Below are 16046 nucleotides of genomic sequence, written 5' to 3' on the forward strand. Positions count from 1 at the left end.
TTTAGGCTTGGTCCAAGCAAGAATGGCCCAAATTTCCAAAATTGAGAGCTGCTGCCCTAAATGAGGTAGTGAGTTCCTGGTCTCCGGGAGGCGTGCAAGCTGAGCCCGGATACAGTTCACTGGGGATGCTGCAGGGGAGGTGATACCTTCCCTGGGAAAAGGTTGGTTGGACCAGGTGACCACCTCCCAGCACTGCCTCAAATCCCTCCCAGCCCTGAGAGTCTGGGTTTCTGCCCTGGCCCTGAGCACGGAGCCCACCACCATCCACCCTGCCCCTGGCTTCCAGCCATGACCGGCTGCTTTGTCCTTGAAGGCAAGACCAGTATGAAGAGCTGAAGGACGAGGCCACCTCCTGCAGCCTCCACAGGTCGGCCCACAATGCCACGCACGCCACCTACACCTGCCACATGGATGTATTCCACTTCATGGCCGACGACATTTTCAGTGTCAACATCACAGACCACTCTGGCAACTACTCCCAGGAGTGTGGCAGCTTTCTTCTGGCTAAGAGCAGTGAGTATCCTGGGACCCCAGGCTTAGGGTGGTGCTCAGTCTTAGCTCACCACGGCCCCGATCTCTTCAGGCTCAGGTGATCCTCCCACCTCAGCCTCCCGTGTAGCTGGGACAACAAGTGTACGCCACTATGCCCAGATAATTTTTTTAGTAGGGATGGGGGTCTTGCCATGTTGCCCAGGCCAGTCTTGAATTCCTGGGCTCAAGTGATCCACCCACCTTGGCCTCCCAAAGTGCTAGGATTATAGGTAGGGGCTGGGCCCCCTACTCCCCGCCCTCTGGGCCAGCTCCAGCTTCCACCAGATCTGACCTGGCCTATGTCCTCACCACACCTTAGAGTTCTATTTTGAGTTGCGCTATTTTTTTACTAATGTGTGAAAGGTTGATATTAGGTTTGAGAGGTATGGAAGGAGCTAGGCTGGGACCTGGGACTTCTGGGTTCATGTTCCGGCTCAGCTCTGCCCATCTGTGTGACCATGGATGAGGCACACCTACCTCTGGGACAGCTTCCCTGTTTGTAGAGCAAATGTCTTTTTAACCCTGACTCTCTGGGATCCCGACTCCATAATGAGGTGAATGGAGGACACTGAGTTGCAAAAAGTTTTTTCCTCTTCATAAGCTCCAGGGAGGCCTGGAATTTCCCTCCAGGCTGGAGGTAGAAGGGTGTCCCAGGGGCAGGGGGGCCTGGTGGGTGGGAGCAGTTTTATCTGTGAGTTCAGAATTAGGTCAGGTGGCAGGGCGAGGTGGTTCACACCTGTAATTCCAACACTTTGGGAGGCCGAGGCAGGAGGATTGCTTGAACCTGGATCTTCGAGACCAGCCTGGGCAATATAGCGAGACCTCATCTCAAAACACAAAACAAGAACCAGGGCAGGGGCCAGGCGCGGTGGCTCACGCCTGTAATCTCAGCACTTTGGGAGGCCGAGGCAGGTGGATCATTTGAAGTCAGGAGTTCAAGACCAGCCTGGGCAACATGATGAAACCCCATCTCTACTAAAAATCCAAAAAAATTAGCCAGGCATGGTGGCGCATGCCTGTAATCCCAGCTACTTGGGAGGCTGAGGCAGGAGAATTGTTTGAACCTGGGAGACGGAGGTTAAAATGAGCCAGGATCACCCCACTGCACTCCAGCCTGGGTGACAGAGCGAGACTCCGTCTCAAACAAAACAAAACAGAACTAGTGCAGGCCATGGAAGGACCTGGGAGGTGGCTTTGGCATGGTGTGTGTGTGTGTATGTGTATGTGTGTGTGTGTGTGTGTACCCAAAGCGGCCCCAGAGGCAAACACAGCCTGCAACGGGAGCCTGCTCTTGGGAAGGCCCTGCCTGCGAGCTCGGGAGTTTTTGCCCCTAGATTCCCCGTAGAGGCGCTGGGGTATAAGAGGTGTCTGTGTTTCACACTCTGGGGGTCCAGGTTTGCACCACTTTGCTGAGGGGGTGTCACACCACAGAGGGCGAGAGTGAAGCTTCGCACACTCCCAGACACATGCACACTCACGCACATTCCCAGGGTCCCAGACTCATTCACTCACAGACTCATAGATGTGCCCTCAAACTCACAGATGTCTCCCAGCCCCAGCCTGCATGGCGTGGACACAGAGGCCCACATTGTGTCTCTCTCTTGCTCGCTCTGTCTCTCACATACACACTCACACATACATACACACACACACACATGCGCACACACACCCATGCATACACATAAACATACACACTCACACATACGTACACACACACATGCGCGCACACACACACCCATGCATACACATACACATACACACTCACACATACGTACACACACACACGCACACACACACACATCCATGCATACACATACACATACACACTCACACATACACTCTCACATCACTCGCACATGGGCATACACACACACTCACACATGCACTCTGTCACACATGTGCACACTCACACTCACATGTACACACACATGCACTCACACACGTGTGCACACATGCACACACACTCTCACATACTCATACACTCACATCACACACGGGCACACACATATGCACATACTCACACACATGCACTCTCTCACACACATGCACACTGCCATGCACACGCATTCTCACACACATGCCCTTTCTCACATACACATGCACACACACATGCACAGACTCACACACACACATCACGGGCACACACGGGCACACACATGCACACACTCACATGCACTCACACACACAGGCACACACACAGGCACACACACTCTCACACACATTCTCTCACAGCCACACGGATCTGGGATCCAGGACACGAGGTTCTCTGCACACGCATGCACCATCTGGAGCAGGGGCCCCTCCAGGCTGAGTGAACTGAGGCAGGCAGCAGCCCCACTGCCCAGGCCACCCCACACCCCCTACCCCCACAGCTTCTCAGAAGCAGAGGAGAGCTCAGGGCAGAGAAGGGGCCCCTCCTTGCCACTTCTCTTGCAGCGTGAATCCAAGCATTTCTCTCTGGCATGCTCTCTCTCCCTGCCAGGATCTGCAGCTAGCCTGGGCCCAGCTGGGGCAGGAAGTGATTTTCTAACCACCTCCTCCCCAGGGTCCCTTCCTGCTCCTGGGTCCTGGGCCTCGCTGGGCTGAGCAGCCCCCCTTCACGACCCCCAGGCTCTGCAAACATCTCCCGAGTACCCATGGGGCAGTTCTCAGTACGCTGGTGTCTTCTGGGACTGATCCTCACCCAGGCCACACAGGGACGCCCAGAGCCGGCCTCCACCTGCCCCGGGGAGGACAAAAGAGGGGTTAGAAACGATTTCAGTCAAAAACATCCCATCGCTGGAACAGCAACAGCAACAACCCAGTGTTCACCGTGGCATTCTGTAAAATGCGCACCTCTGTCACCTCGGGGCGCAGTGGGAGCCCTCAGTGCAGTTTTCAGGATCACAGGCTTCTTTCTGGAGGCCTTGAAAGGTTCATTTGTTAATTTGACAAATACATATGTGTGTATATATATGTGCGTGTGTGTGTGTGTGTGTGTGTGTGTGTATGTATATATATAGAGAGAGAGAGAGAGCACGCCAGGGTGTAGCTCTGTCCCCCAGGCTGGGGTGCAGTGGCACAATCACAGCTCATTGCAGCCTAGAACTCCTGGGCTCTAGCGATCCTCCCACTTCAGCCTCCTAAGTAGCTGGGACTACAGGTGCATATCACCATCCTGGCTAATTTTTAAATTTTTTGTAGAGCTGGGATCTTGCTGTGCTGTCCAGGCTTGTCTTGAACCCCTAGCCTCAAGCAGTCCTCCCGCCTCAGCCTCCCAAAGTGCTGAGATTTTTGGCATGAGCCACCTTGCCCAGCCTAATTTGCCAAATATTTATTGAGGGCCTATTGTGCCCCAGGCTGTGTTCCAGGAGCTGTGTGCATATATTGAACCTGGAGGACAAAACCTCCGCCCCAAGGAGCTAAGATGCCAGCGAGAGAGGCACATGGTAAACAAAATCACAGGGTGAGAGGTGCAGAGTGCTAGATGGTGGCAGATTGAAAGTGGAGAAGGTGGCTGGGTGTGGTGGCTCACTTTGGGAGGTTGAGGTGGGTGGATCACTTGAGGTCAGAAGATCAAGACCAGTCTGGCCAACATGGGGAAACTCCTTCTCTACTAAAAATACAAAAATTAGCCAGGCGTGGTGGTGCGCAGCTACTTGGGAGGCTGAGGCCGTGGAATTGCTTGAGCTCGGGAGGCGGAGGTTGCAGTGAGCCAAGATCATGCCACTGCACTCCAGCCTGGGTGACAGAGAGAGAGAGACTCTGTCTCAAAAAAAAAAAAAAAAAAGAAAGAAAGAAGAGAAAAAAAGAAGGGAGGAAGGGAGGGAGGGAGAGAGAGAGGGAGGGAGGGAGGAAGGAAGGGAGGGAGGGAGGGAGGGAGGGAGGAAGGAAGGAAGGAAGGAAGGAAGGAAGGAGGGAAATAAGAAGAGAAAGTGGAGAAGGTGAGGGCAGAGGCCTGCAACTCCTCTCTGACACTAATAGACACTTGCCACTCAGTTCCTCTGAAGTTACCGCCTCCTGCTAAATAGCTTCATCCCTTTGAACAAGCCCCATGATACGGGAACTGGGCCCATTTTACAAGAGAGGAATTTGAGGCCCTTGACATGTTGTGTTCTGTTCAAGTTCGTGAAATGTCCTTCGAATGGAGCAAAAACAGAATGCTGGCTTTGACCTTCACCTGGAGGCCGCCCATGAAAGCTTGCTGTTATGGCTCAGAGCTCTGCTCTTGCACTTGCTGGGAGATGCTGAAAGATGGGGACCATCAGATTGGCCTCCCAGGGCCACTGTGGGGTGTCAAACTGCCCAGAGCAGGGCAGCCAGGCAGGCTCTGAGTAAATGGCAGCCCTCACCATTAGCATTCATGCTAAGAAGAGTCTTCAACTGCCTGAAGTAGCTGGGGTTGAAAGAAAATGATGCCATCATTTAGAACAGAAATGGAAAAGGAATGGATTTGCCAGGACTCTGCTGAGAATATTTGTGGATGGGTTGCTAACTTTAAAGCTTAAGATAGGCCAGGTGCAGTGGCTTGTACCTGCAATCCCAGGATTTTGGGAGGCTGAGGTGGGAGGATCACTTGAGGCCAGGAGTTTGCAACCAGCCTGGGCAAACATAGTGAGACCCCGTTTCTACAAAATAGACAAATAATTAGCCAGGGGTGGTAGCACCCACCTGTAGTCCCAGATACTTGGGAGGCTGAGGTGGGAGGATGGCTTGAGCCCAGGAGGTTGAGGCTACAGGTGAGCTGAGGAGGGTGGATCACCTGAGGTCAGAAGTTCAAGACCAGCCTGGTCAACATGGTGAAACCCCGTCTCTACTAAATATACAAAAATTAGCCAGGTGTGGTGGTGGGCACCTGTAATCCCAGCTACTCGGGAGGCTGAGGCATGAGAATTGCTTGAACCTGGGAGGCAGAGGTTGCAGTGAGCCAAGATCACACCATTGCGCTCCAGCCTGGGCAACAAAGCGAAACTTCGTCAAAAGGAAGGAAGGGAGGGAAGGAGGGAGGAAGGAAGGAAGGAATGAGGTGAGCTATGATCGCACCACTGCACTCCAGCTTGGGCAACACAGTGAGATCCTGTCTCTAGGGGGAAAAACCCTTGGAGATCTCACACGATAATTCCAGGGGTCTCCCGTTTCTCATTCTGCACCTCATATTGAAACTTGCCCTTCAGTACATAGAAAGCAGGGTTTCAGATTTCATGTGTGTGTGCATGCACATGTGTGCATGTGTGCGTGTGTGCATGTGTGTGTGCATGCACATGTGTGTGCGCGTGTGTTGCAAGTGTGGGCATGTGTGTGGGTGTGCATGTGCACATGTGTGTGCATGTGCATGTGTGTTTCCCTAGAAAACTTAGAAAAGCTGACCACCCTGTGCTGCTAGAGCCATTCACTTTTAACTCTTATTTCTTTCTTCTTTCTTTTTTTCTTTTCTTTTTGAGACGGAGTCTCTCTGTGTAGCCCAGGCTGGAGTGCAGTGGCGTGATCTTGGCTCACTGCAAGCTCCGCCTCCCAGGTTCACACCATTCTCCTGCCTCGGCCTCCTGAGCAGCTGGGACTACAGGCGCCTGCCACCATGCCCAGCTAATTTTTGTATTTTCAGTAGAGACGGGGTTTCACTATGTTAGCCAGGATGGTCTCGATCTCCTGACCTCGTGATCTACCCACTTCGGCCTCCCAAAGTGCTGGGATTACAGGCATAAGCCACCGCTCCCGGCCCGACTCTTTTATTTCTTCACAGTCCCTAAACCTACTTCATCCCTCTTTGTGACCTGCCCACCCCTGAGTTTGCAACCCTAATCTCTCAGGTCCCAGGTGGATAAACTGAAGCCCAGAGTCAGTAGTACTTTGCCCAAAGTCACTCAGGGTTGTTTGTCTTCATCTCATCCATGATGGGTGAGGCACCGTGGCCGGGGTGGGGGCAGGCAGGGCTTCTTCCCATCATCAAATCCTTTTCACCTACAGCAAAATCTCACCCCATTTTCTTTTCCTGGGTTTTCCCACCAAGTCAAGCCGGCTCCCCCTTTCAACGTGACTGTGACCTTCTCAGGACAGTATAATATCTCCTGGCGCTCAGATTACGAAGACCCTGCCTTCTACATGCTGAAGGGCAAGCTCCAGTATGAGCTGCAGTACAGAAACCGGGGAGACCCCTGGGCTGTGGTGAGGAATGTGGGGATCAGTGCAGCTTTGTGGGAGGGGAGGGGAGAGGAGGGAGTGCAAGGGCATCCGGGTGGGAGAGACGGGCGAGTATCATCATTCATGGCCAAGAACAGAGACCAAGGGTGCGAGCATTCCCTTACAGCCATCCCTCCTCCTCCCCTCACTTCTCCCCAAAGTAGGAGACCCCTGAATAATCTGTCCTCCCCAAACCTATCTCCTCGGCTGTCAGCATGCCAAAGAGATTGTCCCTTCCCCAGACTCCACCCCAGGTCCCAGGTCTAGTGTAGTCACAGTAGAAGAAGTTTCAGAAACGGGGCAATCTGGAAGCTTCCCAATTGCTTAGAATGGCCATAGTTGGAGAGTTCCAGAAGTATCAATGATTAAGAAAGTCCAGCCAGGTGCAGCGGCTCACGCCTGTAATCCCAGCAATTTGGAAGGCTGAGGCGGGTGGATCTCGAGGTCAGGAGTTTGAGACCAGCCTGGGCAACATGAAGGCTTTGAGAGATGTCCTTCTAGCCCACTATTTAGAATAGTCACAGGTGAGACCCTGTCTCTAAAAAATAAAAATAGTAATAATGATAGAACAGTCACAGTTGAAGAGTCCTAGAATTGTCCATCCTTTGGAATGGCCCCAGCTGGAGATGGCCATGAGTGCCATACTTTAGAAAGTCCCCAGTGGAAGACTTCCAGAGGTATCCATTGCTAAGATGTCTGTAGTTAAAGAGTTCCAGAAACACCCACTATTGGGAATGTCAGTATGTCAACTCTTGGAATTCTTCAACAGTTGAAGACATTCTCAACTGATGTACTGAGACTTATATCAATATATCAGTTGAGAATGTCGTCAACTGTTGAAGAATTCCAAAAGTATGCATTGCCTGGAATGCCATCAGACCATTACCACTCCTGAGATATGCCCAGTCCTGCAGGGAGAGTCCACTGCCAGGACTGTGAGTGGCTGAATTGGATCAAAGAGAAATCAAACAGAGCGTCCTATCACACGCAAGGGCCAGGCAGTGCCGGCAAGTCTGTGCTCCCCATGCCTGAGTCCAGCTACTCAGGCATAGGCTTGATTCTTGTGGGAAGAGAAGAGACACTCAGCCCCTTTGATGGAAGCTGGGAAAAGAGGTGGCTCTGCTGGAGGCGGGGGCTGGCCTGGTTTAACCCTGACCTGGTGCATCCTTTCCTTGTACTGGCAGAGTCCGAGGAGAAAGCTGATCTCAGTGGACTCAAGAAGTGTCTCCCTCCTCCCCCTGGAGTTCCGCAAAGACTCAAGCTATGAGCTGCAGGTGCGGGCAGGGCCCATGCCTGGCTCTTCCTACCAGGGGACCTGGAGTGAGTGGAGTGACCCGGTCATCTTTCAGACCCAGTCAGAGGGTAGGTGTGAAGCTGGGATGGACACCCCACTCCTGGTACGAAATCTTGTCCTGGTCTAGCCACCCTAAGCCCTGAGCTTCCTGGCACAGCTGGCAGGTATTCAGTTGTTCATTCTCAGATGTAGCCCTTCAATGACATTTCTAGAGCCCCTGCTGGCCACGCCCTGTGTTGGGTGCCAGCTGCTTCTTTTGTTAGGCATTTGATCCCCCTAACTCTGAAGTGGGAATCAGCCCTGTTTATCAGATGAGATAACTGAGGCTCAGATAAATGAAGCTACTTGCCTGGGGTGAGGAATGAGAAAAAGATTTGAACACAGATCCATCTCACTTCAAGACACTAGAAGTAGCAGCCTCTCCCACCCCCTTCTACTCTACCCCAGACCCATTTCCCACCATGCCTACCCCATGTGGCCTCTGGTAGAGTTGGTGCCATTTCACCCTTTCTTTGCTTCCTTCCCAGAGTTAAAGGAAGGCTGGAACCCTCACCTGCTGCTTCTCCTCCTGCTTGTCATAGTCTTCATTCCTGCCTTCTGGAGCCTGAAGACCCACCCAATGTGGAGGTGAGGCCAGGGGATCAGGAAGGCAGGAAGGTGGTCAGCATGGGCCACTGCCCATCTATGACCCACCCAGGGTTGGAGAACATGCCTGGCAGCATGGTAACAATGACGACGGTGGAATAATAAGCAACTCACAGCCACTGTGTGCTGGACACTGGGGAGGGCACTCCCTTCACCCCTATGGCAGCCCTATGAGCATGAGACACTGCAGTTGCCCTTATTTTATACATGAGGAAACCGAGGCACGGAAAGATCAAGGAATTTGTCCAAAGTCACATAGCTCTGAAGTGGAGAAATTGGGATTGAAACTCTGTGTCCTTAAACAGAGACCTCAGCTGTGATCTTGTCCAGTGGGTTTTAAGTTTTGAGGCTCAAGGGGCATCAGGGGCCACTAGGTGGTGGTGAAGAGGTGGCTGTAATACTCCACACCTCTGAAATGGCCTCTGTGCGCACCCCTGGTTGCCGATGAAGAAGTTGAAGCTTAGAAGGGCCAACATTTGCCCAGCACACAACAGGCATCCAAGAACATAATCTAAATACCCCTTCAGGAGCCTGCGACGGAGACTCGCTGTTCCCATTTTACAGATGGGGAAACCAAGCCCCAGGGAAGGAGGGAGGCGCCTGGGCTGTGTCTTGTGATGCTCGGAAGTTCCTGTAGGATGAAGCTGGGGAGCGTCCGAATGGGAGGCCAGGCTGTCGTCTGGCGATGTCAGGGTCCTCACCCCTCTCTGCCCCCTCAGGCTATGGAAGAAGATATGGGCCGTCCCCAGCCCCGAGCAGTTCTTCATGCCCCTGTACGAGGGCTGCAGCGGAGACTTCAAGGTGAGCTCCCCACCCTATGACAAGCTCCTCTGAGCCCCTCCTCCTCTTCAGGAGCCTCACCTCTCCTCACCCCAGGCTCCCCAGCCTCACCCCACAGGCCTAGAGCATCCAGATCTCAGCCATGCCACAAGCCAGGCCTCAGTTTCCCAACGTGCAAAGTGTAGACATTCTTGTAGTGCAGAATTGGCAGAAGAATTAAACAAGATTTGACCAGGTGTAGTGGCTCACATCTGCAATCCCCACAGTTTGGGAGGCCAAAGCAGGTGGACTGTTTGAGGCCAGGAGTTCCAGAACAGCCTGGGCAACACAGGGAGACCCCCACCACCACTCCGCCTCCCCATGTCTACCAAAACTTTTAAAATCATTTAAGCGAGGTGGTGCACACCTGTAGTCCCAGCTACTCAGGAGGCTGAGGCAGGAGAATCGTTCGCAGGCTGCAGTGAGCTATGATCACACCACTGCACTCTAGCCTGGCCAACAGACAGAGACCCTATCTAAAAAGATAATAATAATAAAATAAAATAAAATAAAAAGAAAGAGTAAACAAAATAATGCAGCATTGACCCAGCCCAAGGAGCCAGACTGGGAGAGGGGGTGAGGCTGGTGGTCTTTTGAGTCACAGATTGCCCCTGTGGTCCTTTCTTAGGTGCCCCTAACCTGGGTTGGAGAGGGAGTGGGTTCTGGGAAGGGTCTGGCCCCAACGTTCGCCAAGCCTCCAACTCGCCACCTCCCGCCAGCACCCACAGGTTGTCTGTGTCCATTTACAGCCCTGTCACCCACCCTGCAGCAGTGGGAGGGGCTGCCGCAGAGAGGATGTGGTGACAGAGGTGGGAGGGGCAGCCCCACCTGCTGCAGCTGAGCCTGAAAGTCAGACAGTGCAGACCTAGAGCATTGATTGAGCTCCTGCTGTCTGCCTGGTGCTGCCCTGGACACCCTTCCTGCCTCACTCATTCTCATATTCACAGCAGCCCCTGCAGAGTGGATGTTCTACTGCCCCCAGGGCACCCACGAGGAGGCCAAAGCTCAGAGTGGGCAGAGAGGAACCTGGACTCTCACCCACATAAGACCCACACTTTCCTCTTCCCTAAAGCTTAAATATCACATTTATTTTGGGTTGATTTTCACCAATACTCATATGGTACTTGCTATATACCAGGCAGTACCCTAGGAGCATCACAAACAGTGACTCATTTAACTCTCACAATGACCCTATGGATGGGTGCTATTATTAGGTCCATTTTACAGATGAGGAAACTGAGGCACCGAGAGGGTAACTAATTGGCTTAAGGGCACACAGCTGAGAAGTGACTTTAAATCAGTGGTGGTAGTCATATCACAGTTCTGAGATGAGTTTTTGAGGAAGATGAGCTCAAAACAGGGAGATTCCCATTCTCTGGGATTTTCCTTGCCAATTGCATGAGGATTCTGGTGTCATGAGTGGGAGTCCGGACAGGGAAGGGAAGGAGAGGGTCCTTCAAGTTTAAGGGCCACCGCCTCAGCCAGCATCACTCACATCCTTTATCCTCAAAGTATACAAAGGCCTTTCCAAGTGGCTTTTCACTGATCCACTCCACTCATTCATTTTGTTAATAAACATTTATTGAGCACCTACTGTGTGCTAGGTACTGGGGCTACAACCATGGACAGAAGAGATAAGACTTATGCCCGGGGGCCAAGTTTCTGTCTGGTGGTGACACATAAACCAGGAGAGTGCTAGGTTTCAAGAAGCATCAAGGAGGAGGGAAAGCAGGAGATGGCTCAGGGATACCTCAGACCTCAGGCCCTCCTGCCCCCGTGTCTCCTTGACTCAGGAATCTTGGCCCCTGCTTGGGCTATGGGGTCACCAGTTGGCTGAGTGGTCACACTACTAAGGGTAGCAACTCCCTTTTACAGGGAGGGAAACTGAGGTGCAGCGTAGGAAGGGGACACCAGTGGGGCCCCCACTAGGGTGGGAGCACATCACGGTCCTGATTCCTCGCTCTCTCTCTGTCTCTCTCTGTCTCTCAGCATCTTTATCTATCTTCACGTCTCTGTCTTTCTCTCTTGATGTCTCTTTGTCTTGTCTCTGTGTCTGTGTCTGTCTTTCTGTCTGTTTAAACCCTCACCTTGGCTGGGTGTGGTGGCTCACACCTATAATCCCAGCACTTTGGGAGGCTGAGGCGGGTGGATCACCTGAAGGCAGGAGTTCAAGACCAGTCTGGCCAACATGGTGAAACCCCATCTAGATTAAAAATACGAAAATTAGCCGGGTGTGGTGACAGGCGCCTGTAGTCCCAGCTACTTGGGAGGTTTACGCAGGAGAATCACTTGAACCTGGGAGGCAGAGGTTGCAGTGAACCGAGATGGCACCACTGCACTCTAGCCTGGGTGACAGAGCCAAACTGTCTCAAAAGAATAAAAGTAAAAAAATAAATAAACCCTCACCTTACCCCCATCCTGTGCTAAGACTCTCTCTCTTTTTCTCTTTCACAGAAGTGGGTGGGTGCTCCCTTCACTGGCTCCAGGCTGGAGTTGGGATCCTGGAGCCCAGAAGTGCCCTCAGCCCTGGAGGTGTACAGCTGCCACCCACCACAGAGCCCGGCCAAGAGGCTGCAGCTCACGGAGCTACGGGAGCCAGCAGAGCTGGTGGAGTCTGACAGCGTGCCCAAGCCCAGCTTCTGGGCGACGGCCCAGAACTCAGGAGGCTCAGCTTACAGTGAGGAGAGGGACCGGCCGTACGGCCTGGTGTCCATCGATACAGTGACTGTGCTAGATGCAGAGGGGCCATGCACCTGGCCCTGCAGCTGTGAGGATGACGGCTACCCAGCCCTGGACCTGGATGCTGGCCTGGAGCCCAGCCCAGGCCTAGAGGATCCACTCTTGGGCGCGGGAACCACAGTCCTCTCCTGTGGCTGTGTCTCAGCTGGCAGCCCTGGGCTAGGAGGGCCCCTGGGAAGCCTCCTGGACAGACTAAAGCCACCCCTTGCAGATGGGGAGGACTGGGCTGGGGGACTGTCCTGGGGTGGCCGGTCGCCCGGAGGGGTCTCAGAGAGTGAGGCGGGCTCGCCCCCGGCTGGCCTGGATATGGACACGTTTGACAGTGGCTTCGTGGGCTCTGACTGCAGCAGCCCTGTGGAGTGTGACTTCACCAGCCCCGGGGATGAAGGGCCCCCCCGGAGCTACCTCCGCCAGTGGGTGGTCATTCCCCCGCCACTTTCAAGCCCTGGACCCCAGGCCAGCTAGTGAGGCTGACCGGCTGTCCAGAGGTGGCCAGGCCACTGGGCCCTGAGCCAGAGACAAGGCCACTTGAGCTATGATGTGAAGACACCTGCAGCCTTTGGTCTCCTGGATGGGCCTTTGAGCCTAATGTTTACAGTGTGTGTGTGTGTGTGTGCACGTGCATATGCATGTGTGTGTGTGCATATGCGTGTGTGTGTGCATATGCGTGCGTGTGTGTGTGTGTGTCTTAGGTGCGCAGTGGCATGTCCACCTGTGTGTGTGATTGCATGTGCCTGTGGGCCTGGAATAATGCCCCTGGTACTCCATACATTCACCTGCCCTGTACATATCTGGGCCCACGGAGCTCACCCATGTGCATGAGTGTGCACAGCAAACATGTCTGTGGTCAACAGATGACAACAGCCATCTTCCCTTCTAGGGTCTTGTGTTGCAAGCTGGTCCACAGCACCTCCGGGGCTTTGTGGGATCAGGGCATAGTGTGACAGAGGCCGAGTCCAGGCCTCCAGCTTCTGCCTCCAGGAGCTGCAAGAAGTCCATGTTGTTCCTTATCACCTGCCAGCAGGAAGGGAAAGGGGATGGAGTGAGCCCACAGTGACCCCAGGAATGGGAAGATTTTGGGTGGCCCATGGACGAAGGTCTGAATCCAGACTCTGATACCTTCTGGCTTGCTACCTGAGCCAAGTTGCTGCCCTTCTCTGGTCTAGAATTTCCTTGTCCGGACAATGGGGAAGGCATGACCCACCTGGGGGAAATTGGCGATGTCACCCGTGTACAGTACACAGCCCAGAGCAGACCCTCAATAAACGTCAGCTTCCTTCCTTCTGTGGCCAGAGCCGAGGCGGGCGGGGTGAGAACATCAATCGTCAGTGACAGCCTGGGTGCCCAAGGGGCCGTCCCACTTGCAGAGGGCCACTCAGGGGGTTTCCAGGCTTAAAATCAGTCTGTTGCGTCTCGTGGAAACAGCTCCCCACCAACCAAGATTTCTTTTTCTAACTTCTGCTACTAAGTTTTTAAAAATTCCCTCTATGTGCTCAAGAGATATTTGTTAAACACCAATTACATAGCAGGCCAAGGCTCATGGGACCCTTCCCCCGTGGCATTCATGGAGGAAGGGTGCAGGCCGGAACCATGCAGTGTGCTCCAGCCACACGTCCTGCTGGGCCCCCCACCCCGCCCCAGTTCAGTCCTGCATCTTATTTGTTCATCCTGGATAACTGAAGGGAGGTCAAGTTTTTTATCATTGATTTGTCAGAGAACCTGTCGAAGTGTGAATTAAGAAGCTAAGAAAATACTTCTTAGCAACATTTTCTTTTTCTTTTTTTTTCTTTTGAGACAGAGTTTCACTCTTGTCGCCCAGGCTGGAGTGCAGTGGTGCAATCTCGGCTCACTGCAACCTCTGTCTCCCCGGTTCAAGCGATTCTCCTTCATCAGCCCCCGAGTAGCTGGAATTACAGGAATACACCACTACACCTGGCTAATTTTTGTGTTTTTAGTAGAGCTGGGGCCACCCTGGCCTGGCCCCATCTTCTGCAAAGGTCAGACTGCAGGCTGCAGGGCCGTGCTGGAGGAGCCAGCTCTGGCTCACTCATGCTTTTGGAGCAGGGTTGCGTTGGAAGTCAGCAGAAGTTAGTCCTTCATTTCTCATCTGTGAAATGGGGTGGTTGGGAGAGGTAGCTGAGAGAATGCATGAGAGTCCTTGGTGCCTGGCAGGAGGCTGGAAAGTTTCAGAACACTGATGGTTATAAGAGTGGGACTGTGAGCCTGGGATCGAGGGGTGTGAGACTTGGATGGGAGCACAAGAGTAGAAGCACAGCTTCTGCACGGGGGGCCGCCCTCAGCACCCCCTGCACCTGCACCTGCACCCTAGGGACTCTTGGGTCCAGATGTGCTGTGGTTTTCACACCTTCTTGGGGGCAACAGGTTCCAGGAGCCACCTGCAGGTGTCACCTGAGCTAGGCTCCCAGGAAACCAGCGCAGCTCTCCTGCACCCAGAGCTTGCTGGGTGGGGGAGGGGAACACAGATGGCTGGGGAGGGCCCGACTGAGGCCAGACTGGGGGACTCTGGACTGGAGCAGACGAGGTTTCTCAGGATCCCACCTTTGAAGGGAACTCAGTCCATAAACACAGAGGAGCAAAGTTGGAGGCCAGGCGCAGTAACTCACACCTGTGATCCCAGTACTTTGGGAGGCCAAGGCAGGTGGATCACTTGAGGCCAGGAGTCCAAGACCAGCCTGGGCAACATAGCAAGGCCCCATCTCTACAAAAATTATTATTTTTTAAAAAATTAGCCAGGCGTGGTGGTGCTTGCCTGTAGTCCCAGCTGCTTGGAACGCTAAGGTGGGAGGATTGCTGGAGCCCAGGAGTTTGAGGCTGCAGTGAGCTGTGATTGCACCGTTGCACTCCAGCCTGGGTCACAGATCAAGACCCTGTCTCTTAAAAATAAAAGTTGGAGACAAGAGCTGGCTCATCACCTGAAAGGACGGATTAGTAGGTAGGAGGGTGGGTGGAGGATGGATGAATGTGTGGATGGATAGGAGGATGGTATTAAGTTGGTGCAAAAGTCTTTGCTATTACTCTTAATGGCTTTAATAAAGAGCTTGAAGGAAGAATGGTTGGTTGGATAGACAGACATAAACGCATACTGGAAACAAAGATAAAGACAAAACACAAATCACACCAGGCCAGCAACTCTGTCTGTTTTGTTCACTGCCTTTAGTCTCAGCCTGGCACATAGTAGGCACTCAATAAAGCCTGATTTGTAGCATTTGCTTATTTCCATGGTGTAATTTCATACTCCTGATTTGAGACTAAACACAGAGTTGGGAAGAGATATGCACAGTCTGCTCTCTTGGCTGGTATGAGTGAGGCCCGGCTCACTTACCGATAGTAGCCCAAAGAGAACATCAAGAGGGGCAGGGGGCTTCAGGGAGGAGGTGGTGTTGGTTGGACTTTGAAAAATGAATAGGAGGCTGGGAGTGGTGGCTCATGACTGTAATCCTAGCACTTTGGGAGGCCGAGGTGGGCAGACCATTTGAGGTCAGGAGTTTGAGACTAGCCTGGGCGACATGGTGAAACCCAGTGTCTACTAAAAATACAAAAATTAGCTGGGTGTGGTGGCGCATGCCTGTAATCCCAGCTACTCAGGAGGCTGAGGCAGGAGAGTCTGGAAGATGGAGGTTGCAGCGAGCAGAGATTGTACCACTGTACTCCAGCCTGGGTGACAGAGTGAGACTACATCTCAAAAAAAAAAAAAAAAAAAAAAAAAAAAAGAAAAGAAAAGAAAAAAGAAAAATGAATAGGAGTTGTTAGATGTACCAGCTATTTGGGGCAGAGGGAAGAGCCTGGACAAAGGCCTGGAGGTATGATCAAGGGTCAGGAGCAAGTGGGACGGGTAGTTCCT

The 16046-nt window shown here is 53.0% G+C and overlaps 1 protein-coding gene across 5 annotated transcripts in view; it reads left to right on the plus strand.

The window, feature by feature from the left end:
- IL21R (interleukin 21 receptor) overlaps positions 1-15320 on the plus strand; it is a 50842-nt gene extending 35522 nt beyond the window's left edge. For 3 of the 5 annotated variants that reach the window (XM_030925274.1, XM_030925272.1, XM_030925276.1), the window contains 6 exons: positions 314-513; positions 6503-6672; positions 7872-8049; positions 8509-8608; positions 9346-9427; positions 11900-15320. In XM_030925274.1, coding sequence (XP_030781134.1) covers positions 314-513; positions 6503-6672; positions 7872-8049; positions 8509-8608; positions 9346-9427; positions 11900-12649 — 1480 coding nt within the window. In that variant the 3' untranslated portion in view covers positions 12650-15320. The remainder of the gene's footprint in view (positions 1-313; positions 514-6502; positions 6673-7871; positions 8050-8508; positions 8609-9345; positions 9428-11899) is intronic. The other 2 variants (XM_030925275.1, XM_030925273.1) reach the window with 1 other exon arrangement.
- The last annotated feature ends 726 nt before the right edge of the window (positions 15321-16046 follow it).

This window comes from Rhinopithecus roxellana, chromosome 20 (assembly GCF_007565055.1).
Source record: "Rhinopithecus roxellana isolate Shanxi Qingling chromosome 20, ASM756505v1, whole genome shotgun sequence".
In the NCBI taxonomy this organism is placed as follows: Eukaryota; Metazoa; Chordata; class Mammalia; order Primates; family Cercopithecidae; genus Rhinopithecus; species Rhinopithecus roxellana.